Source organism: Vanellus vanellus (genome assembly GCF_965231255.1).
Source record: "Vanellus vanellus genome assembly, chromosome: 2".
In the NCBI taxonomy this organism is placed as follows: domain Eukaryota; kingdom Metazoa; phylum Chordata; class Aves; order Charadriiformes; family Charadriidae; genus Vanellus; species Vanellus vanellus.
This window is the reverse complement of record NC_138906.1, coordinates 140840483-140866794: the sequence shown is the minus strand read 5'-3', so window position 1 is coordinate 140866794 and position 26312 is coordinate 140840483. Positions and strand designations below refer to the sequence as shown.

General features: G+C 39.9%; 1 protein-coding gene across 3 annotated transcripts in view; it reads right to left on the bottom strand.

The window, feature by feature from the left end:
* Positions 1 to 25942, bottom strand: part of WWP1 (WW domain containing E3 ubiquitin protein ligase 1) — a 60686-nt gene extending 34744 nt beyond the window's left edge. For 2 of the 3 annotated variants that reach the window (XM_082499073.1, XM_082499075.1), the window contains exons 1-2: positions 25519 to 25942; positions 411 to 501 (exon numbers count right to left, since the gene is read on the bottom strand). In XM_082499073.1, coding sequence (XP_082355199.1) covers positions 411 to 480 — 70 coding nt within the window. In that variant the 5' untranslated portion in view covers positions 481 to 501; positions 25519 to 25942. Of the gene's footprint in view, positions 1 to 410; positions 502 to 8352; positions 8409 to 25518 lie in introns of all 3 variants that reach the window. The other variant, XM_082499074.1, reaches the window with a different exon arrangement.
* Positions 25943 to 26312: the final 370 nt, after the last annotated feature.

Genomic DNA, 26312 nt, shown 5'->3' with positions numbered 1-26312 from the left:
AGTTCTTCACCAGCTTCACTATAACACTGCATCCATTTTCAGCTTGGGATTCACTACAACCGTCCATCTTTTTTGCAGAATTTCAATAATATATCTTCCCTACAAAGAATTTGTGCTATTAATTATTTGTTCCCAAGTGAAATTCCTTATGTTTGTCCCTACTGTTGTACTGAATTTCTTTTTTTTCCTAATTTCAATAGATCATTAAACCCTGCCATCCAACTCACTGTATAACCTCTACCTAGCTTCAATTCACCTATATATATTATAGTCATACTCTTAACTGTAACATTCATGTTATTAATTAAAATATTAACTACACTGATCCATTTTTCACACTCACTTCAAAGATTGCTTTTTAGAACACATGTTTTCTTGTAAAAATCCCCATGATACAAATCACTACTTGCCTGTTACTTGCATCTGTAATCTTCCATTATGGTTGTTACTTGTATCAGATCTCGGTGAGGCTGTGGCCATGTCAGAGGTTTAGGCTTTAGCCTAAAAGAAAGCACATGGGTAGCTTACTACAGAGCACTTACCTCTGCATGTTAGTTACAAATAGTAAATAAAATGTTCCGACAGTCAGCAAGTTACCAAATATTACTTAGGTATGGCAGAATGCATTATTCCATAACACCAGTTAAAAAAACAAAATTACTTCGTAAATTTGTCCCAAGTTACCTTTGAGGATGCCAAAACACTTCAGTAATGCACACATTTATGCAGTTTAGAACAACAGTATGAAAAAACAAAAATTAATTGGTATCAATAATAATATGGGAACAGTTGTCACCAAATTTTTTTGATCATGGACCTGCATCTGTAAAAAATTTTTGAGCACGCACCCCCAATATGTTTATATTTATTTATAAATTATGTATAGGTACTATTGTACTAATGTATTATGTACATTATAAAACACAGAAAAATAGAAATTAAAAAAGATGAGATAAAGATGAAATAAACAATATTTTAAAATATTTTTATTATTAATAGTACAAAAAACCTTTTTGCTCTCACTTATGTCTCACTTTTTTTGTGAGAGCCTGTGATTGAATATGCTTCATAATTTTTTTAAATGTTGGCTTAACACTTTGTAATACAGTGATTTGAAGGTCTGGTTCTAAATTCAATTTATTTCAATACTTGGTTTTAATGGTTGTCATAGCTGGAAAAGACAATTTACAAAGTTACGTACATCCAAATGAAAGTGCATCACTGGCTCCACTTACTAAATCATGATACTCATTTTTCATTCCCATCTACTAATTATGCATAAGTGTTTCTTGAAATTTGGCCAGTAAATTTTAATCTTTCCTGATGTAAATCAGTTGTTATTGCAAACTAATGGAAGGTGTTGCATTTTTATATTTTAACAAATGGGTTCAAAATCCCCTGAAACTCTTCATCTGGAAGACTTTTGAACAGGTGAAGATCTCTGTTTCCAAGTGAAATGTACAACCATAAGTTTTTATAGATGACACAGAACTTTTCTTGCAACAAAATCACACAATGATGGAAACATTTCCAAACATCCTTTTTCAAAATGCTCTCTCCATAGCACAAGTTTCTTTCAAAAAGCAGACACCTTCTTGCTCATTGTTAAAATGACACCTTCACCATGAAGGGACATGTTAAGTGTCTTTATTATTTTTTTAAATACCTGTTAGGCAGCATACTACTGACAGCCAGTTGCCATCACAGAACAGATCAGCAAATTCAGAACACTCGTCTTTTTGTAAAAGAAAACTGTGTAAGTAATCTTTAAATTTTACAACTCTTCTAAGCACTCGGCCATGATAATCAGCAAACTTCTGCATGGTACAAGAGATTTTTGTGGTCACTCCCCATGCCATTACAAATTATTGTAAAGATACTCTTTAAAGGTCTTGTTTTCAATACAATTAACCACATTGACATCATACTGCAGCACTTTGTGCACTTCTGGTTCCAACTTCCTTGTTACCTGCCTATAGAATCATACAATCATAGAACCGCTTCAGTTGGAAGAGACCTTTAAGTCCAACCATTCATACCCACCAATTATTATCTTAGCACTGCCAAGTTACCACTAAACCATGCCCCTCAGCACCACATCTACACGTCTTTTAAATACCTCCAGGGATGGCAACTCAGCCACTTCCCTGGGCAGCCTGTTCCAGTGCTTGATAACGCTTTCGGTGAAGAAATTTTTCCCAATATCCAATCTAAACCTCCACTGGCACAACTTGAGGCCATTTCCTCTTGTCATAGAAACATAGAATCATAGAATGGTTTATGTTGGAAGCGACCTTAAAGATCACCTAGTTCCAACCCCCTTGCCATAGGCAAGGACACCGTCCACTAGACCAAGTTCCTCAAAGCCCCATCCAACCTGGTCTTGAACACTTCAAGGGATGGGGACTCCACAACTTTCCTGAGCAACTTGTTCCAGTGCTTCACCACCCTCATAGTGAAAAATTTCTTCCTAATACCTATTCTAAATCACCTGTTACTTGGGAGAAGAGACCAACCCCCACCTCGCTATAACCTCCTTTCAGGTAGTTGTAGAGAGCAATAAAGTCTCCCCTCAGCCTTCTTTTCTCCAGGCTAAACAAATCTAGTTCCCTCAGCTGCTCCTCATAAGACTTCTGCTCTGTTCACGACAAGTGGTGCTCTCCTTGTAACCTTACCCCAGAATCCTTTTTTACTTCAGTCAAAGCAGCCACTCCATCAGTGGTTAATTTACAGATTTTTTCCATTTAAAAAAATATGTTGTTATTAAAGACGTCATTTACTGTTCAGAACATATCTTCTCTGGTAAATCTTTCCTTAGTGATTTAGATATTTGTGTATTTCATTACCGACACAGAATCTAGCATCTACCGTAAGCTGAGCCATGTTACAAACATCTATACTTTCACCTGGCTGTACAGTAAGCCAGGTCACACTATGCATTTTGTTCTAATATTTGATTCTTCAAATCTTTGGCAATGTTTTCCAGACATCTTCCAACAGTGTCTGCTGACAAAGGAATGCATTTTAGTTTGTGACCATATTGTTTTCCATGTATTATTTCAGACATTTTAGCTGCAGCAGGAAGATTACGTGTTTCCCCAACAGTAAGAGGATTCTAAAGATCATTAAGCTTAGTGAAATCTTGTAAAGTACTGGACTGAGTATCACAAAACTTTAAACATTGCAATTTAAAAATTGTAGAGGGTTGTCTTCATGTTCTGAATACTTAGTTTTTAAATGCCTTAATTGTGATGGCTTCATATTATCGTTAGCTGATATCTCAGGATAAAATACCATCTTAGGGTGATGTTCATCATTAACAACAGTGGACGTATATCCGTATTTCAAATGGCTTTCTTGATAAATCCACATTTTTTTGGCCAACATCTTGTCAGATCTAATTGCCATTGTTTTTAGCTCATAATGCAGCTAATCAGGAGCTCATATTAGAAGCAGAAGTGTCAGCTCTGCCATGTTCTTGTTCACTTGTACTTACATTATTAGTATTATCTTCAATCTGTGGTCTCTTTGCAGGGGTTATTTTAAGCCACTTACCCATTCTGTGAGCGTTAGTTTAGTTAAAACTAGAAAATATAATCCATAAATCCACCTAACTGAGCACACATAAACTGCTGTGATCCCTCCCCCATGTTGTGAAACACCAAATCTGCCCTCAGAACACCTTGTGAACCATACATGATATAGGACTATCTAACATACAGACCAAGTGAAGGTGCCAGTGCACATACTGTATATTACATAGAGCTTAATTTCTTTCTTACATTTCAGACAAAATGTTAAGTTTTAATATTTTCTTCTCACACCTCAATGAATGGTCTTGCACACCCCACTTTGGAGGCCACTGATATGGAAGACATTAAAGAAGCAACGCATGCAATCAATTCTGTGGCAAGTAAACTCAAACTGTTCACAAAAAAACAAGATCTGCAATCTAGTTCTAATCATGCATTAAGAAATTAGTTTAGGCATACTTTTGAAACTGACAAATTATAGTTATTTTTACTGGGTTTTTTCCTCCTACTATTCAACCTGCATAAATCTAAAATGCAAAGGGTTTTTCTGACTTTTATTTGGTTGGTTAGGTGGTTGGGTTTTGTGGTGTTTTTTAACTCGACTCCTAGCATGCACAAAGCAAAACAAATATTGAAATACAGAAATAAACTGTGTCAAAGTCCTCAGGTAGACAGTTCATTGCCTAATCTACTCAGACTTCAGGTGCTGATTTATCTGCAAGGCATACCACCTGCCCTAACCTGAGTTTCTGGCTCTGCTTGTCACTAAGCTGCTAACTGCATTTGGCAAACACATATTTGCCAATCTCCTGATAACAGGGAAGTGTCAATTCAATACACTTAGATTTGCATCATTCCCCTTGAAAGAAAAAATGACCATGATGGCTGGGAGAAATTATTACAATGCTAGGGAGATCCCAACAGAGGATAAAGATGAAACAAAGCTAGGCTTCAGGTTGGCTTAGGGGCTGCATGTTTCTGCAATAACTACATGACTGCATCCCACATTAACAGTGGCCTGACGTTCCGTTTCTGCCCCTGCAAAATGAACAACCTTCTCTAACAGAAGTCTGTGTTATATTCTTGCCAATGTGGTACACCTTGGTACATTTAGACAGCAATGATTACAGTTCCAAATTTTTAGTATCTTTTAAACAAAATACTGCATTAACACGTATGTCAAATACTATTTTGAAAAAACAAAATATAAGGAAGTGCAAAAAGAGTATTTGAAGTTTTTTAAATAAACATAGCTTTTTAGCAATACATTGAAGAAAGTGTTATGTCATATTCTATATTCAAAAGGGTTTTACTGAACAGAGCAAAGTAGTTGAACTGACTTAGTCTGATCTCATCACGTTCTAAAGGTTTCAAAGTTGCAGCCCCCCTATCGTTGTTTAACTGATTAGGTATTAAGAACTGGTTAGGAATTAAGGGGGACGGAAACATTAAATATTCTCCGATTCAAAAGAAGAAAACTAACCAATTAGGTTTTTTAGTAACTCCTTTTTCAGGAATACATCATCAGTTGTACTCATCAGTAACTACCCAAACTCAGCTACTAACTTTTTTAAATTAACAGGTTATTGTCTAATCAGGTCTGATGCAGGCTGGTTCTCCTGGGAGAAGAGAGAGCCTGCTCACATCATGATGTTTGTAATTTTCATTTAAGATCCAAGAAGCTACATATTATTATTGAAAAATAATATCATTGAAATATTATTGAAAAATATTATTGAAAACAAACAAACAAAAAACAGTCTTCACTGCCTGATGCACACTGGATCCCACTCACTCCCAGTCAAACACATCATTCTTCCAGGTAAACAAAGCCTTCAGGAAGAAAAGTTGGGCAAGTTACATTGTACAAGATGAAGGATCTTATCTAGAGCTTTGGACACCTATTACTCCCTGAAGGTTGTTCTGGATATATAGCAAATGCTGCTGCACTACTGAAGAAAAGAAGGATAATTCAAAACTTAACCCCTCAGCCTTTGATAAGAAAATTACTACCATGATGCAGCCATGGAGGGGAGAGGCAGGTATGGGACAACAACCCCATTTATCATGTGAACTTTTTGCAGTAGTAATAAAAACAGTACTAGAGACATCATGTCAGGTACTAGTCATATTCAAGAAAAGGACAGGACATGAAAAGCACTACTGAGAGAATAAAGACAATGAAAAAGCAGTCTAACAATAAGAAAGACTAGAAGTCTGCTCATCATCTAGAAATATCAGGAACATGTAGAAAACAAAAATAAAGGCTATTGAATTAAAAGAATAGTGTTGACATAAATGTTCTGAAAAACCTCAAGTTTCTGGGAGACAAGGTTGCAGCAGAGAGCGAGCAAGTATATACTGAATGAAAGTAAGCAGGGACAGTAAAGTAGCCACACAGCAGAGGGACTGACAGACTTGCACCAGGATGGGATTATGCCATCGCTCTCTTGCCTCATCAGAAGTAAAACTTTTCATAAGATGAGAAATATTAAAAAAGTTCTACAAATAGAAATTCTTCAAATACTGAAAAAAAAGGAAGTTTCAAGGACTAGCAGTCTCCCATCTTTATGATAGAAAAAAAAACATGTCTGCATGGCCAAAAATAACCAAAATTTCAACTAAACAAGTTGTTTGATCTTGGTGAAGGAATGTATGGGATGGCAATTACATGAAGTGAAGTGAGGACTGAGAAGTTTTCACAACCAGGGACAACGTCAAAAGCAAAATATCAGTACTTTCTTGATCTAATTTGCAAGAAAAAGCCTATATAAGAAAGAAAAACAGGTGGTGAAGAAACAGTGAAAGATTATTTTTTTTTGTAAGTAAGCAATTTATTAAAGTTTTATTTCAAATAATGCAAGCCCTAACCACTAATGGGCAAGGGAACACTATGTCCTATGGGCATTATAGACTTTGCAGGTAACAGAGAAAGTCTGGAGGGAGCAAGACTTTCCTTTGGTTGACGAGGAACAACAAGTTAGAGATCAGTTAGATAAACTGGATATCCACAAATCCATGGGGCCTGATGGGATGCACCCTCGAGTGCTGAGGGAGCTGGGGGAAGTCATTGCTGGGCCGCTCTCCATCATCTTTGAAAGGTCCTGGAGGACAGGTGAGGTGCCTGAGGACTGGAGGATAGCTAACGTCACTCCAGTCTTCAAAAAGGGCAAGAAGGATGACCCGGGGAACTACAGGCCCATCAGCCTCACCTCCATCCCTGGAAAGATGATGGAACAGCTTGTGCTGGGTATCATCTCAAAGCACCTGGATGAAAAGAAGGTTATCAGAAGTAGTCAACATGGATTCACTAAGGGGAAGTCGTGTCTGACTAATCTGATAGCATTCTATGATGAAGTGACTAGATGGGTGGATGAGGGGAGGGCAGTGGATGTTGTCTACCTTGACTTCGGCAAGGCTTTCGACACAGTCTCCCACATCATGCTCACATGCAAGCTTAGGAAGTGCAGGCTAGATGAATGGACAGCGGGGTGGATTGAGAACTGGCTGACGGATAGAGCTCAGAGGGTTGTCGTTAGTGGTGCAGAGTCCAGTTGGAGGCCAGTAACAAGTGGTGTCCCTCAAGGGTCAGTACTGGGTCCAGTCCTGGTCAATATATTCATCGATGATCTGGATGAAGGGATAGAGTGTACCATCAGCAAGTTTGCTGATGACACTAAACTGGGAGGAGTGGCTGACATGCCAGAAGGCTGTGCTGCTTTACAGCGTGACCTGGACAGGCTGGAGAGTTGGGCAGGGAGGAACCTAATGAAATTCAACAAGGGTAAATGTAGGGTACTGCATCTGGGGAGGAATAACCCCACGCATCAGTACAGGTTGGGGGCTGACCTCCTGGAGAGCAGCTCTGTGAAAAGGGACCTGGGAGTCCTGGTGGACAACAGGATGACCATGAGCCAGCAATGTGCCCTGGTGGCCAAGAGGGCCAATGGCATCCTGGGGTGCATCAGGAAGAGTGTGGCCAGCAGGTCAAGGGAGGTCATCCTCCCCCTCTACTCTGCCCTGGCAAGGCCGCATCTGGAGTATTGTGTCCAGTTCTGGGCTCCCCCGTTCAAGAAAGACAGGGATCTGCTGGAGAGGGTCCAGCAAAGGGCTACGAAGATGATTAGGGGATTAGAACATCTTTCATATGAGGAAAGGTGGGTCTCTCTAGTCTAGAGAAAAGAAGAATGAGGGGAGATCTTATTAATGCTTTCAAATACTTAAAGGGAGGATGCCAGAGGGATGGGAGGAGTCTTTTTTCAGTGGTGCCCATTGATAGGACGAGGGGTAATGGGCACAAGCTCGAACACAGGAAGTTCCATCTTAACATGAGGAGGAACTTCTCCACTTTGAGGGTAGTGGAGCACTGGAACAGGCTGCCCAGAGAGGTTGTGGAGTCTCCCACTCTGGAGACGTTCAAAACCCGCCTGGACGCTGTCCTGTGCAACCTGTTGTAGGTGATCCTGCTCTGGCAGGGGAGTTGGACTAGATGATCTCCAGAGGTCCCTTCCAACCCTGACTATTCTGTGATTCTGTGATTATTTACCGCTTTCTTGCATCATGCACATCATGCACTTTTTTTTCCCTCGGCCCTAAATCCCTTTTTCTTATTACTCAAAATAAATGTCTAGTTTGCCTACTAAACACGTTGATTAAGGGTTAAAATCTTTGAGGTTATCTCTACATAATCTTAAAAAGAGGATTACATACAACAATGTAACAGTCACCACCCTTGCAGTTATAATCTTCCTGAAAATCAGGGGATTAATTCTAACAGGGCTACAGTCACCACACATTCCCAAATATGAACTTGCTGCACCTCTTTATTCAACTTCTTTCATCAGAAAGTCTAAGGTTGGAAGCAAGTTTCTTGATCTGAAAATAAGAACAAAGAATAAAATAAAAAATAAGAAAAAAATAAGAAAAGAAAAAAGACCTTATCTTCTCTCAGATGCAAATAAATAAATTCCTCTCCATTCAGACTCCCAAAATCCAGAATGTTTATTCAATTCTGATTTGAAAGTCTATTTCACTATTTAACAACAATAAAAATGGTGACAAGTGCTAATCTCAGGAGGATCATTAAATTTAAGTGAACACTCCCAGCACCAAGACACCTTTAATTTTCATATATTCTGATCATATCTCTACCAAAGGCACAATTTTTTTCTAATTTTGTTACAGCAAATTGAATGTATGTCTGATTAACTGATTTAAAAAAAAAATGCCACAGATGTTAACTGTATTCCTTACAGAGAAAACCAGTAATTCTATATCATTAATAAAAATTAAGGGTATCTTCTTTTGACATTGGGAAAGTTTAATCTCAGAAATTGGTTACACACAAATAGAGATCAGATCTGTTTCAGATCTGGAGAAGAATCTGTAGACCCAAACAGGTGTTGACCTTTACTAAACTCAGCAGGATAGTAAAGGATCATTGCCTACAGCAACACTAATAAAAAAGTTCTAAGACTTGATACTCCTGTTGTTGTTTAACCCCAAACGGCAGCTAGAACCACGCAGCCGCTCACTCACTCCCCTTAGTTGGGATGGGGGAGAGAATCAGAAGAGTAGAAATGAGAAAAAACTCGTAGGTTGAGATAAAGAAAATTTATTAGGTAGAGCAAAAGCCATGCATGCAAGCAATGCAAAACAAGGAATTCACTCATCACTTCCCATCGGCAAGCAGGTGTTCAGGCATCCCCAGGAAAGCAGGTTTCCAGCAGGCATAATGGTTTCTTGGGAAGAAAACCACCATAACTCTGAACGCCCCCCCTTCCTTCTTCCCCCAGCTTTACATACTGAGCATGATGTCACATGGTGTAGGATATCCCTTTGGTCAGTTGGGGTCAGCTGTCCCAGCTGTGTCCCCTCCCAACTTCTCATGCCCTCTCAGCCTGCTTGATGGCAGGGCATTGTGAAGAGCAGAAAAGGCCTTGACAGCCAAGCAACAACTGAAAAACATTAGTGAGCTTTCATCACTGTTTCTCATCCTAAGTCCAAAACATAGCACTACACCAGATGCTAGCAAGAAAGTTAACTCCATCCCATCTGAAACTATGACACGCTCCCTAAACCTACAGCTTTGGTCAGCAACAACTAGAATTACAATAATATTTACACCTAGGAAAATAGAGAACTTTAAAGTCAAAGTTTTATTTTCCTGACCTCCACAGGCCTGCTTGCTACTTTAAGAACTAATGGAAAGACTATCCTTATTAGCAAATGGTATCCTCCACAAACAACAGTATGGCCATCTGAGAACCACTGAACTTTCTGCTTGATGTGGTGACAAAAAACATTGTTCTTCACATAATTTTGATCTGTCCTCTTCCTTTTCAGATGTCCTTTTCATTTTTAGGATCTACTGTTACAGTGTAATTCAAAACATCTGCAATTCCATTCTGCTTCCCGACCAACTATATGGTAACCAGGAACATACTGTGAAGTCCAGTAGGCACTTTTAGATGTGATGGACTAGGGATACAGACAAGAGACATTACATAGGCCAAGGTATTAGCTTTTTTCTAACCAGTAAGTTATTGGTGTATGTAAGGGGAAAAAAAACCCTCTCCTGTGAACAGAAGCTTCCAGCAAAAAGCTGTATTAATGGACATCTTACGCATTTAATCAAAATACTTGCTGGTTTGATTCCTTTCATTAGGATGCCAGAATTTAAAATATGCATACATCATTTTACAATCCTCATTTTCAGGTATAACTAATTAAATATAAAGATGGCAAAATGGTACCTTGACATGTTACAGACATTTAAAGGTATGCACTATGTTACACTCACTTTTAAGGAACCAAATTGTTTGAACAAAAGGACAAACTTTAAGAAAAGGAAAAAATTGTTTAGTCATACTATTGTTTTAATTATCTCACATTACACATCCTTCTAGCTAGCAAGGAGTTTAAAAAGCATTATATTTAGTTACAAATGAACGTATTGCAACAGTCCTGCAGCCAATAATTCCCCTTAAAATTACTAAAAGTTGCAAAAATGTTAAGAGATTTTTTTAAAATGTCAAATAGTAAGCCTTGACATTTTTTAATCTATTGAAATTAAGTAATGGGACAAGAACTACAGACTAATGAAGCATCATCAGGCAGTACATCTTGTTTTGTCTCTCTTATATATATATACCGAAAGAAACACAGTCTAGTGGCAAAAACGAGTAATCAGCGCTCTGATCTGTGACTCCCCCAGACATAGACAAGGAAGGCAAAGTCCAAGTTACACAAACAGCTCTAACCCTTGTTTTCTAATCTGAATGCTTTACACTGAAGGACTTCCATTTTTTCAATTAACCTCAATAGCTTGGTTTATATGACACTGAAATGTTACTTTTTTTCACAGACTGAGTCAAGTTCCTTGTCTTTTGGTACTCTGTTTTTGCCCAAACACGAGCTACCGATTCCCAGTCATGCTTCTTTTCTAACCCGCATGAGTTCAATCATTTCCTGTTTTTAAACCCCTTATTTTTTGTTGTTTTCATGTTTGCTACCTTTAACTTTCAGTCCTATGTATACATTTGTCTTTGAATTTCACACGCAAATAATTTTGATTTTTTCTGATAATTAATTAATAAATAATTAATCCACCACAGAAGTACACATGAAAGCCATATGTTACAAAATAAAAAATGTTTAAGATTGGAACCACGCAACATGCATTTCTGCATCAGTTTTTTTAACTATGGCTTAAAATTATGCATTGTGAAGATGAAAGAACCTGCAACATTACTAGTCTTAACTTCTGTGACAGTATGCTCAAGGGAGGAAAGGTTATTAACTTTACGAATCCCCGTGAAAACAATTTAACCTATGGTCCTATGCTCAACTGAATGCAAAACATGGCACAAGACACATTTGGAACCATAAAACATAGAACTTTAATAATTAACTTCGAAATTTGTAAGATGGAGTGAGTAGTATTGAACAGTGTCCTTATCGATGAACTATCATTTGTAAAAGTATTTTAAACAGTAGCCTAAGTCACTGTTTAATAGCTTAGAAAATACGAGAAATTGAAATCAGGTTTTCAGTGATCATTTAAGATAATACTGCTAAGAGCACTGATTTTATTTCTCATTACACAAGGGAAACACACCATCACAGTACTTTTAGGACAGGATTTTAATAAGACCATCATTTGCCAAGCAACAAATTATTTTCTGTAGCACCTACGCTGGTTTTAAACTTCAGTCAAACAAATACTGATGGACCAAAATGCATGTCTTCACCTTAAAAAAAAAAAATCCAGGATACTGTTTATTAAAATGAAAAACTAACAATTTTAAACTATTTAACAGAATACTTAGCTATTTGTCATGATGGTAAGATTCCTGCAGATTGCTTTAGTACTTACTTCTACTTACTAGTAGTTTCCCTAATTCCTTGGATATTGAAAAAAAAAAATGTGTGTTAAAAAAAAAAAAAAGATAAAAACCCAGCCTTTACAACTAAAGAAGTAAACGTAATGCTACTGTGTTCTATCGGACTTATAAATATTACCTGTGCAAACAAATATGGAAGTCTTGAAAGAACAGCAGTAAGTGCTGTTCAAAACATTTGTAACAGTAAGACATATTGTATGCTAATGAACATTGGCAACTTTTTTGAAGTCAGTGGTCCAGTCAGAGTGCTCTTAGCACCAAACATTGATCCCATAAATCACATATTCACTACATTTAATACCAAATCACAAAATCACAGAATGGTTGAGGTTGGAAGAGGCCTTTGGAGGTCATCTAGTCCAAGCCCCCTGTCCAAGCAGGGCCACCTAGAGCCAGTTGCCCAGGACTGTGTCCAGATGGCTTTTGATTATCTCCAAGAATGCAGACTCCACAACCTCCCTGGGCAACCTGTGCCAGTGCTCAGTTACCATGAGTGAAAAAGTGTTTCCTGATGTTCAGGGAGAACTTCCTGTGTTTCAGTTTGTGCCCATTGTCTCCGATACTGTCACCGGGCACCACTGAAGAGCCTGTCTCCATCCTTTTTGGACCTGCCCTTCAGGTATTCATACACATTGATGAGGTCTCCCCAAGTCTTCTCCAGGCTGAACAGCCCCAGCTCTTTCAGCCTTGCCTCAAAGGAGAGGGGTTCCAGTGCCTTAACCATCTTCATAGCCCTTCGTTGAACTCTCTCTGGTATGTTCAAATCTCTCCTGTACTGAGGAGCCCAGCACTGGGCACAGGACTCCAGGTGTGGCTTCACCAGCACTAAATAAAGGTGAAGGATCACCTCCCTCTACCTGCTGGAAATTCTTTGTCTAATGCATGCCAGGACAGCATTCACCATCTTTGCCCCAAGGGCACACTGCTGGCTCATGTTCAACTTGGTCTCACCCAGGACCCCCAGGTCTTTTACTGCCAGCAGAATGTCTTGCTTCTTTCTGTTAAAACCCAAAAGTACTACCAAAACCATCTTCAACTGACAATATCCCTCACTCGGTTACCTAGGAGTAGCTTACACGCATTCTTAAAAAAAAAGGAATTACTTGAGGCAGAGAAGACTGAAAAAAGACCCAAAAATGTTAAGTAGTAAATCCAACTTTGATAATACAAAGGAAAACAAACCTATGAGAAAGTCCTCATACTTTCTGTTATCATCAACACACATTTTTGGAGTGGATCTTCAGACCAGCCAAAACAGTAAGGAACAGAGTAGCATTTCATTTCTCATGTTTTCACCAAGCCCACAACACATACTGACACATATAGATATACTAGTGGCTTCCTTAGGATCTGCTTCGACATTAGTAGAATTTCAGCTTCAGCAGTCCCCTCCTCGAGGTCTATGAGGCCTTGTCAGCAAGGCAAGGCATTAGTTCTTCCAGACAAATAACAGCTTCTCCAGATATACTTCAATATCCATGACACATTGCAAATGTTTTTTTTCAAGTTGCCAACCCTACAGCAGACCTACATATACCTGAATTGGAAAGCAAACTGCCATTCTACTTTAATCACAGAACATCCAGAGATGGAAGAGACCCACGAGGATCATCAAGTCTAACTCCTGACTCCACACAGGGCAACCTAAAAGTTAAACAATGTATCAACAAGTGCTGTCTGAACACTGCCTGACCTGGAAGCGCTGGTCAGTTCCCAGAGCTATGGTATCATTGGTATTAGCAAGACTTGGTGGAATGAGTCCTGTGATTGGAATGCTGGGATGGAGGGTTACAGGCTGTTCAAGGCAGGCAAGTTGGAGGAGTTGCATTGTATGTAAGGGAAAGAGGTCTGATGGCACAGGGCTTACAGTTAGTGATGATGTGGTTGAGAGCCTCCAGATGAGGATTAGGGGGATGGAAAACAAAGAAGATGTAGTGGGTGTCTACCACTGATCCCCCAGCCAGGATGTTAGCACTGGTGAGTTATTCTATAGACAATTAGGATAACTCTCTGGATCGGTAGCCCTTGTCCTTATGGGAGATTTCAACTTCCCCAACATCAACTGGGAATACCACACTGCTGTGATGAGCAAGTCTGGGAAATTCTTGAAGTTGTGTGGCTTGGGGCCACGACCACTTCCTTGGGGAGTTTGTTCCAGTATGTGATAACCCTTTCAGCGAAGAACTTTTTTCCAGATATTGAATCTGGACCTCCCCTGATGCAATTTTAAGCCATTCCCTCACATCCTATCACTGGACACCAGAAGGAGATCCAGCACCTCCTTCTCCACTCATCTTCATGAGGAAGTGGTCACCCCTTAGTCCCCTTTTCTCTACGCTGAACAAACCGAATAGCCTCAGCTGCTCCTTCTACGTCATGCCCTCTAAGTCAAACCATCTTTGCTGCCCTACTTTGGACACATTCTAAAATTCTTCACATACCAGGTTTGATATTTATCTTTCTTAAGCCAACCTGTATGCAGTTCCCACCCTCCACCCTAGAAAACCAATCTTTGTCCACTCATATTGGCATGGAGAGCAAGCTATACACAAAAATATTTCATTTTCTATATTTTTTCAAGCACATTCACTGACAATTGTTTCAGATGCTGCAATATTGATCCATGTATTATCTACAATATATCGCCAGCCTCAAATTACAGAATCATAGAATGGTTTAGGTTGGAAGGGACCTTAAACATCACCTAGTTCCGAACCCCCTGACATGGACAGGGACAACTCCCACTAGACCAGGTTGCTAAAAGCCCCATCCAACCTGGCCTTGAACACTTCCAGGGATGAGGCATCCACAAGCTCCATGGGCAACCTGTTCCAGTGCTTCACCACCCTCAGAGTAAAAAATTTCTTCCTGATATCTAATCTAAATCTGTCCTTTTCCAGGTTGAAGCCATTCCCCCTTATCCTATCACTACATGCCCTTGTGAAAAGTCCCTCTCCAGCTTTCTTGGAGGTTCCCTCCCTTCAGATACCAGAAAGCTGCTATAAGGTCTCCCTGGAGTCTTCTCTTCTCCAGACTGAACAACCCCAACTTCTTCAACCTGTTTTCATAGGAGAGGTGCTCCAGCCCTCTGATCATCTTCATGACCCTACTCTGGACCCGCTCCAACAGGTCCATGTCCTTCTTACATTGGGGGCCCCAGAGCTGGACACAATATTCCAGGTGTGGTCTCACCAGAGCAGAGTAGAGGGGCAGAATCACCTCCCTCAACCTGCTGACCACGCTTCTTTTGATGCAGCCCAGGATAAGGTTGGCCTTCCGGGCTGCGATCGCACATTGCTGGTTCATGGTGAGCTCCTCATCAACCAACACACCCAAGTTCTTCTCCTCAAGCCTTCTCTCAATCCATTCTCTGCCCAGCCTGTGCATGGGATTACCCCAGCCAAATGCAGGACCTTGCACTTGGCCTCACTGAACTTCATGAGGTTTGCACAAGCTCACCTCTCAAGATTGTCCAGGTCAATTATATGAGGGTCTAAGAAAAAATATAGTACAATTACAGAGGTTTTAAATAAATGTTTTTCAGAGTGTTAGGCAGGAGGTCCAAACAAATGACAGACTATGATTCCACCGCACACATCTGCCTGTTCTGCTTTGCCTTATACTTAGATTAGCAAAGACCTTTTTAGCCCGGTTTCCCAAGCAAACATCACATGTATGATTCATACTGTCCACCTGCCTCTTCCCACTCTTCCTTTCATCTCCATCCCTCTAAATGAATCTGTTCACCACCAAATTCAATTAAAATAAACTGAGAAGTAACATCCTCTGATACACTAAGTTACCACAAGCTTCGAGAAAATCAACAGCTAGGTAGAGGAAAAAGACACAATTTCCTGCACTTGCTGAGCAAAGGGCTGCAGCATGAACTCAAGGTACCCATGCTGCTTGGTTCAAAGGCTACACAATCACCAGACACAGCTCTGAATCAGTCCGAGTTGGAGCTGTGATAGTGGCTCTTTTATTACAAGTGAGAAGGGTCTAGAACACTAGAGGAAGAAGAGATTTGTGATGTAAGAAAAATTTGTATGAAGCCCAGTTCCACTGCTCACAAAGCAACCTATCAGCAAAACATTTAGGGTACACCTGTCTTGTCAATCTTAATCATGATAATGCTTCTAGGTCCTTCCACAATATTAAATAATGAAAAATATCACAATGCCTCCTCTGTGTATTAGGTAGGACCACATGCACAGTGAAATAAATGGAGTAAATGACTTCCAGGTTGCTTGAACAGAACAATAGCGGTTAAAGGCTGACAGTCCAACACATATGTCAAGAAATCAGGGAAGGGTATTTTCTCTCTTATTTTAATATTCAGCTGAATAGCCTTCATATCTGGCAGAATACATAATATGCTGGCTACGCAGCCTCTCTGGGTTGCCTTCTGCTATGGATAATCCTAACGGTTGGTATAAAATATTGTTTAGCAGACTTGCATCAAGAGCAATGTAAAGTTATATACTAAGATATAGCTTTAAAATATGAGCAGATTTAAGTATACCTACACTACAAAAAGAAAACCGTACCATAGTTACATGTAGGCACTTTCATATTAAATATAATTTCCATATTAACAATATGAAAAATTGAGAAGTATAGGCTTCAGAACAGGCAGGCAGCCTGAGCACATACCAAGAGTGCTCAGATAGCTTATAAAATCCACTCATAAGAATTCGTGCCTGTCACCATCACCTTATTAGTCATGATAGCCATGACTACTGTAAGCACATCTCTACTGCAGTCACAGCAAAATTAACAAACTGACAAAGACAACATTAAAGATGTTAACCAAGAGTGCTGCTGTTTCTTTTACACCCTTCTCCTTTGTTTTTGTGGGGATGTGAAGAAACCATGATTAAGGAATACCAATAATAGGAAATACATTAATACTGCCTCACAGAATAGTCTCCCGGTCTCCCCATTGTTCTAATACGTCAGTAGAAGATGACAATTCAAAATGGGCAAGAGAAACCTACTCAGCATAGGGCTAAAATGGCAGAAAGGGTCTTTGTACATTTTTTGTCAGTAAGAGATTTGATGTGATCCACCTCTCCTCAGTAACTCTATCTCAAAAAATAGCACAAAGAGGTATAAGTAGAATTCACTGCATGTTCTCACTCTCTTTTCTCTGAATATTTGCTTTCTAAAATGTGCTAAGCAAGCCTCTTTCCAGCTGTCAATCTCAGTGTAAAAACCTCTAAAACACGTCTGTCCTAATTCCAATCACAGACTGCACTAATCTTACCTATTACTACCTGAGAGCGCTCATCCAAGCATTGTCACGTAATTTTTCAAAAATAGTCCCTCAGTCTCCACAGTGCTAGAGAATTCAACCTGATCCTTAATAAGGCTCCCAGGTGACAGACAATTCTCACTTCTTAAAATAAAGAGTTGCCTGTTTCTACTAATTATTTTCCAATATGATTCTAATCTGAGTTAATCTGGTTCAAGAATTTAACTACAGAAAAACTACAAGTTGACAACATGAAAATGAATAACATGTTTTATCAGAAGAGCTCAAAGCTTGACTTCTCAAGTGTCAATATTGGACCACATCAATACATCTCATATTAGGTTTAACTCAACATTACAAAGGAATCAGTGGGCTATAAGAAAACTACTTAAACATTGTAGTAAAACAGTTTTTGAAATATTAGTTATTTTCATTTTAGTGAACAAATGGAGATGAGAAATACAGATACTGTCATGAGGGTCAGTATCCTTTCCAGTGAAAAACAAAAGACTAAATTATATAACCTAAAATCATTAACAGCTAATTCTTGAGAACACTGCCTTGAAAACAAGTGACTACAAAAAACACACAGAAAAGGTCATCCAACTCCCCACTGAAAGAAGTCAATTTTTAAAAATATTCCCTTATTCACATTGATTTTCAAGGAACTTGTGAGGGCAGATATTAGAGACAGAGGAATGACAACAAAGGGAAAAGCATCTTCAGCATCCTTTACCCACATAACCTCCACTTGCATGATATGGTCAGCACACAGATCTTCCCGCCTGAAGAGTATTAAGAATCCTTAGTTGTAAGTCTTCTTTCATATAAATCAGTCATTTTTGCTGTCCTTCCTCATACCTTCTCCAGTTCTACTATGTAACTTTTGAGACATGGTAGAAAGTGGAAAAGAAGACAAAAAAGCACAAAGCATTCATTCAAGATAGGAATGCGCTGTCAACATAAACAGTGACATAATGATGTTGTCTGTTTTATTCTTTATTCTATTCCTACATCTTCTACATCAATGTTCAAAATGCTCAGCTTTTAAGCTTGGGGTGGGGTGCCAATAAACATCTGGAAAAATGCTCTTACTTCCCCTCTGTTAACAGGGAGGGATTGAAACACAAAATTTTCAACTACGCAGGAAAAAAAGCCCAAAGTGTAGGTCTCTGTTAATACAGATCTATTTAATTTAATTTTAATTTTGTATGGTCTTTCAAGCTTTGAAACAGAAGCAGCCAGCATAATAGATTTACACAAAATAGACAAGAACATCAACCAACTCTTAAAACAAGCTGTCTCTGGATGTTAAAAAAAAAAAAAAAATCCAAGAAAGGCTGTAGTGGGCAGTCTAGACTAACTTGCTCATAGGAAGTATTTAAAAATGCAGTTAGTTTATGCATTGAAGTACAATCTGTATAATCTTTTTTACTAAAACTCCTATTACTTAGCAACAGATTTTCTCCTTGTCTATTCCTTATCATACATCATCTCATACATCAGCCAATCCCAACTGAATCTTGTAAGAATTGCTTCTTGATAGACTACACTACTCAACTTTTCTAAGCATGCTCTAACATGTCCCTGTTTAGTTGTATGACACAGGGTTAAAAGCACAGACTGAAATTTAGTCATATTTTAGTCAAGGTTCTGGTTCACTTCTTTTTATACTACAAATAAATAATATTTTCCATTTTATTTGCACAGGAGCAGTACTATTCTAATAGTTTTCTCCTGAATCAGTTATTTTTTTCTGATCAAAAATGGAATACAAACAGCAAAGAAACACAACAGTCTGTTTGTAAAAGAGCTACAGCTAGGAGGCCTCCATGTAGTACCAAAACCAGTTGCCATACAATAGTAACATTCAGCAGTTTTCAAATACACTTATATAATTAAAATAAAAATAGTATGCAAGCTAGTATATGTTATACTCTTAATACATTTCAACATTTACATTTTATTCCATTCCAATGGGACATTTTCATAAGAGCCTCACATAATAATGAACTGCTTTACTAACAAATACTTAATTTACACCCCATCTTGATGAACAGTTCTAGCTACTCCTCCCATACGCATTCGGTCTCCTATGTTCACACAAAAATGTACCCATCACCAAATATTAAACTAGCCCGTTACATCTCTCTGAAGTTTCCATTACTCTATAATTCATCACCTACAGATTGTTCATTAGTAGCAGTCTTTTTGACATGTTACAAACTAAGAATCCAACTAGTTTTCTTCCTCATAGCTACTCCCTTAACAATGCAGTTTTACTCACCATCCCATGACAACATAGCTTAGTCAGCAATATCTCACAAGAGTCAGAGATTTATTTTATTTATTTTTAAATGACACACAAATATCAGCCTTCCACCAGATTTTTCAATACTAATTAAATTTTTCCTGTCCTTGTAACTTGCATTCAGAAACCAAAATACGCTTTTTTCTTTTTCTTTTTAAACTCAAAATCTTTCCAGCTACTTCAGTAAGACAGTGATCATTTTTTAGAAAGATAACTGCAAGAAGGTAGGTCTAAGTGGACAATAAAAAGTGCCAAGAATGAAGGAATAAAGGGAACTTAAATTTAAGAAAAAGCAGCTTCCATACTTCCAACCGGAGGGGAAAAAAAAAAAAAGGGAAGTCTGGCAATCCTGTTGCTCTTCATCTTCTATTTAGCTTTCCTCTTATATTTTATTTTTCTTTTTGACTGTTATATTTACACAGAGATACTTTAATGTCACTGTGTATACTAGAAAATGCAAGAGAGTTAATTCCAATATATCACTTTGTAAAAACAAGGTCAGTTTTTAAGACAAATGTATCTTGATCTGTTCAGCAGTTTTAGTTCATGCTTACAAACAACCAAAAAAAAAAAAAAAATCTGAATTCCTCAAGAACTAGCAGAGTACTATGTTTCAATACTGGACATGTGTTCTTTTTCACTTCTGATTCCCAAGTATATTATGCAATTTTACAGATTATGAACTTTTATCTTTCCTGTTTACTTTTCCCTACTCTAAAACTGTATCTCCTTTGATTTGATTTATACTGCAAAATCACTGACTACCATTTAAATACTTATAGCAAAAAACCCTTGGTTAGAAACCCCAGTAACTAGAAATGTGCGTAGAGAATACATTTTTGTCTGTACTCACAGAAGCACAGACAAGAGCTCTCTTCTGCCCACTTCAGGCTTCAAGGTGAAGATACTTGAATGTATAAACCAAAATTATTTTGCTGTTTATTTTTAAACTGTGACATCCTCTTCTCATCATTTTTTAAATTTTCTTCCATGTTCACAATGATTTTCAGCAAGACAACTCACAAATCCTAATAGAAAACTAAGTAATTCTGTGCCATTAGAACTACTTGAGAAGATCAGTTACAAACACGTATTTGTGTTCTCAATGCCATTTACACATAAGACAAAGAGAATGCCCTACTGTGGTTTTAGTAACTGATATTTATATTTGAAAGAATTACTCTGAAGTGATTTGAGCCAATGAAAGACTCCCTTCATTAGACATCAGAGGCTGAATTTCACTACAAAAGAAAAGACTATTGGTTGTACTAGTTACATCACTCCAAGTTAACATCCTTAAGAGTGAGGATGTTAAGAAGTCTTCAAGTTTTGAACTGGTTACATTTAAGTACACTCAGACCCTAGTCACTTAAAGCAGAATGTAAGTGTCTCTAACATATTCCAGCAATAAGAAAAATGGTGATTAAAAAAAAGAATTCAAAAGCCCAAGAATGTAATCTGCTTTGTTAAACAGATACTTCACTCCAATTTTTATTAAAGACCATTTTTATTAAAGCCATCATAAAGTAACACAACCAGCTAAGTCAATTTCAGTTTATTCTTCAAAGTCAGTAGAAATTATAAATTAAATCCAAATCCATATTATCTTTATATAGAATTTTCAAAGTGTTTTTTTGATAATACTGAATTATCAAACTGTACACTAGATTACAAACTTACACAATCCTCAACATTGACTAAGGGAACAGGGAATTAAAAAAAAATCATTTGTTTGCCATATATCTGCTATTACAGAACCACAGCAGTATACAGTCACGCAAACCTGCAATGATTAATTGCTTCACAGTACATACCACATGTGTAGTAGCTATTAAGACCCACACATAACATGAGGATAAGGGTTTCCCTGACACATTTTCCCCGAAATGCTAAGAAATTAAAAATCAAAAACCAAAACTACCCCACCATAGCACTCTCCCAGGTAAATAATTCTGACATACTATAAATCTGACAGCTGATAGCTTCCCCAAAATCTCTAGTGTTCCTCTGTAAGGCAACACTACGCTTGCAACACAGAGCTAAACCTAAGTGTGCTTCTGATTAAACTATTAGGTCCCTAAACACAGCAAAAACATATCCCATGAAGCAGTAATTAGAACTTTTCATTTACAGAAAGCAACTAAAAACAAAAACTCCATCTTAAAAGGTACTGCAGCAAATTTTAGCAAAAAACATGCCATGTCACTGTTCTACAGGAAAAAAAAAAAAAAAAAAGAGGGTGCACCACTCAAGATCTTTTCAACAAGCCTTTGGAATGCCTGTTCTAGACACTCCAACTCCTGCTGATGGGGAAGAGGAGATTTCTCCCACCAGCCATATAGTTTTCCTTCAAGAAAACAGAATCGAGATCTCCAATACTTCCAATGGTCTTTACCTATGACTATTTTATGTCACTACAGGAGAACATCAGCAGATTATGATAAATCTGAACTAACACCTAGACAGAAGAAAAGGGGCCTACTGATGCAACAAAAACAAACGTTTAAAGAAGGACCTGGATGTAACCAACTCTTACTGTCTGCATTTGTACATATACCAAAGCAATATAGAAGAATATCGTTATACATTGCATAACTCAGAATTCAAAGGAACAGTTTGGCAGTTGTGGTTTACAAGTTTCATGAGGACAGCAAAAAAGACAGGATTTGTTAATCCAACACTACCATAGAAACTGGGGAACCCTGCCCCAATTTACAGACTTTCATACAGGATGACACACTGGAGCAGCTTTTCTACTGACCAAGTCATATGCAATTAATGCAGAGCTAGAAAGCCTCTTTTTTTTTTTTTTTTTTTTTTTTTTTTTTTTGAGATGAATGTTACACTGTGCAGAAGCAGGTAAAAGCAGCACCAACCTAGCTTAAAAGATAGAACATTTTTCACAGTAGCTTCACTCCTTCTCTTCAGTCTTTACAAATAATCTTTTTAACCAAGTTAAAAATAACTTCCGAAAATCACTTAAGCATAGTTTGCAGGAAGCACTTTTTTTTGTTGTTGTTTATGTCTATCCATTCCCTCTCCGAGCCTTCTTGCTTCATTATCTGCATTTCACCCAGCTAAATTACAGGATGAACTTGGGGTTTTGGAGGGGATTTGGATTGTGGGGGTTTTTTTAAGCTAACAATGACTGTTTGCTCTAAGTGCATAACTAGTAGCCATTTCCAATTAATAAACATGGGTTAGGTCATGATTTTTTTATTACGGCACCTTAGTTTTCAAATCTAGTGTTTTAATGGCATAGGCATGAAGGAACTGAATGCAATATCAACTTCCTGTCATAGATCCTTAACCGTGACTCTTCTTTGTATCCAAACTACCTGGAAGGAGGTTGCAGAGAGGTGGGGGTAGACCTCTTCTCACTAGTAACAAGCGACAGGACAAGAGGAAATGGCCTCAAGTTATGCCAGGGTAGGTTTAGGATGGATATTAGGAAAAAGTTCTTCATAGAAAGGGTTGTTAAGCATTGGAACAGGCTGCCCAGGGAAGTGGTGGAATCTCCATCCCTGGAGGTATTTAAAAGACAGGCAGACACGGTGCTTAGGACTTAGTGGTGGTTTTGGCAGTGTTAGGTTGATGGTTGGACTTGATGATCTTAAAGGTCCCTTCCAACTTAGGCAATTCTATGATTCAAAGACCAGGAGAAATCTCTTTCCGCACACACATTCTTTCAAGAGAAAAAACAGGAAAGTCGGTAGGAATTCCAACTTATCAGAATTTCCAGCTTCATATGGAAAGATAAGAAGGAAAATGAAAAGCAATAGAACTAGCAGACATTCCTCCTTCTTCCAAGGGTTCCACAGACTCAGGAAAAAGGGTTGGCTCTGAACTCTGTCAGTATTCCCATAATTTAAGAAGCACTCGTAGACAGGTGATTATGTAAACTGTATTGCCAACCCTTTAACAAAAACACACAGGCTGACTTACAATGTTTTGTTCACTGGTGTTAGCAACAAATGTAAATTATTTTTCCCAACAAAAGTAATCCATATCTTTTTGGTAACAAGGTGTCCCATGCCAAGAGATTAAATCAGTCCTGGGTATGTAAAAATGCTTTCATGTTTTCAAGTATAATTATGTATTTAAGGGAATTATTCTACAGTATCATTGGAAAAAGACTACTGACAGTGGTAAATTACTCAAGCTAGAAGCATTTATAGGATCAGACCTTTAAAATATAGCTGAAAATACACACTAAAGAGGTGACAAAAGGATTCTAAACCCACAGTTTCACAAGCAACATCAGCTGAAAGTATTTCTAGCTGCCCCATTTGAAACTGTCTTTGTCAAGAGTCCAGATAAACTGTGCTTTTACAAGTGTAATTTTTTTCTCAAAAGGATTAAAAATGATTCAGATTTTTTTCTATGCAAAATTTCTTTAATCTTTATAAGTACTAAAATCAATGAGAACTAGTAATTCAGTTTACACCTTGACCAACATGAACTCAAATAAGGCAGCACACAAAATTAAAGAAAAAAGCCAGTCCAAGTTAGTGAAGCATTATCACAGCCCAACAACTATCTGTTTCTACATCACAGAGGGATTAAATAAGAATACGAACTTTAAGGGGAGACTCTTATTACTATGAAGGCCATATTGTCTTTCATGTGTATGACCATATATAACCCAGCCACCTGAAGTCAGTGGCAGTATCACCTAGTAAGCCAGTGTTATTAAATTTGCATAACCTGGGGTTTTTTTAATGCAAAATATCCTGATGACTTTTCTATATGACACAGGTGCTATGTGAAAATACAACTGAAATATGAAAACCTCTTTTTACAGTTTCACCCAAACATCGAAGACCTCCCATTAAAATGATTAGATAATGTTAAGTCCTTTTCTGTCTTTGATGTACAGTTTAAACATTTATAGATCTGAAAACAGAGCTAGATCATCCTAGTTAAACTGGGATGAGAATTGGTATTGTTCCAAAAACAAGACAACTACAAATAAACCCAAGTAAATAAACACTTACACTGAGTTGTAACATTTTGCCACAACATAAACAAAGATACATGACATAAATAGGTCTTTTGAAGTCTTGAATCTACACAGTCTGCTCAGCAATACATACATTAAGAGGACCCAGAGAGACTGGCAGACATGTCTAACTTGAGCAGTAACCGTAACAGCTTCCCACCCGGCTGTGCCCCTTCCTCTTGAGAGGAGGCACGCTACACATAATTGTGAGGGGCGACAGCAGCTCATTATAGAGAGGAAATGGCTCTTCACCTCTCCCCTGCCCAGTTTCACCAAAGGAAGATGAACCGAAAGGTAACAATATCCTTCTCCTCCGCTTTAATCCCGCAGATCAGCAAGCAAGGGCCGGCCGTGGAACTGCCTCACTGACTCCCAGTCACTAACGCCTCTCGCAATCCACTCAGCGTTGACACAGGTCAGGACTCAGCCCTCAGTCACCCTCACCCGAAAGGCCGTAGACAGGAATAAACAAGGTTATTTTCCTGACATCGGACACCAGCGACACTCCCCTTCTCCTTCTCCCCCCGCCCCCCCAAGCTCACCAGAGTACCGACCCTCCCTCCCCTTGCCAGGTGTGGGCCAAAAGGCCCGCAGCCCTCTCCAGACAGGAGCCAGGCTGGCAGACGGCAGGGGAGCACGGCAAACCTCCGGTCACCAAATGGGGGCACCGAAAAGGGTGAAGCAACAGCCGCCAACCCTCCTCCGGGCCCGGGGGGCGCGACCAGTTGGAAGTGCCGGAAAGGAGAGCCCGAGACCTTGCTACCTTCGCCATTTTAGCCCCCACGCCCATTCCCCTCCTCCCCGCCCCTCAGTGACAGGGGCAGCTCGCACCCCTCCAGAGCCCACCCTCCCCCACCCCGCCCCCCGCCCTCAGCGGCCCCGCTTCTCCACGGCCGAACGGCGGCGAAGAGCGAGAAAAAACGGCCGCCGTTTTTCTCCTCAGGCCGGTCGGGCTCTGCCGGGCCAGACCGCAAAGCGAAACGGCTGCGGCACAGCCTGTTTTGTTTCCTTACCGTGGCTCGCAGCCTCACAGCTGCTGCTGCCGCCTCCTCCTCCTCCTCCTCCTCCTCCTCCTCCTTCCTCCCACCTTCTTCTTCTTCTTCTTTTTCTCCTCCTCCTCCTCCTCGCCGCGGCGGCTTCCTCACCCCTCCGCGCCGCGCTCCGCCGCCGCCACCGCGCAGAATGATGCCATCTCACAGCGGCATCGGCGGCTCCTGCCCGGCAACCCCCCTCCCGCCGCGGCCGCCCCTGCCCCTGCTCCTGCTGCCGCCGCCGCCGCCGGTGCTCCCGCCGCCGCCGCGCGCCGCCGCCGCCGCCAACGGCCGAGCCAGCCTCGTGCGCGCGCCCCGGGCACGGGGAGCAGGAACTTGAGGAGCCGCCGCCGACCGGGCGGGAGGGCCCAGTCGGAACGGTGTAGGGCGCAGCAGCAGTGGGAGGGAAAGGCACAGCCCGAACCGAGGCTCTTTGGAAGGGGACAGGGCTTATTCCCAGCGCCTGCCCTGGGCTGAACCAACTTGGGCGCCGCGGCGGGGAGAGGAGCCGAGCGGACTGAATCAACCTCTCCCGGAGGCGGGGGAGGAGGGGCCAGGCCCCAGCGCCGGGGCGCCGTCCGCCGGGGCGAGCGTGGCTTGGGCGGGGGAAGGAAGGCTTTTGTCAGGCGCTGCCCCCGACCCGAGAAAGCTCCTCTACCGGCGCACCCCGGCAGCGTGCAACCGATAAAGACGGGGGGGGGGGGGGGTGGGAATGGTGTTGTCTTCTCCACCCGCCTCCCCGCTGGGCTACGCAGGCAGGGCGGGCTGCTGCGCCC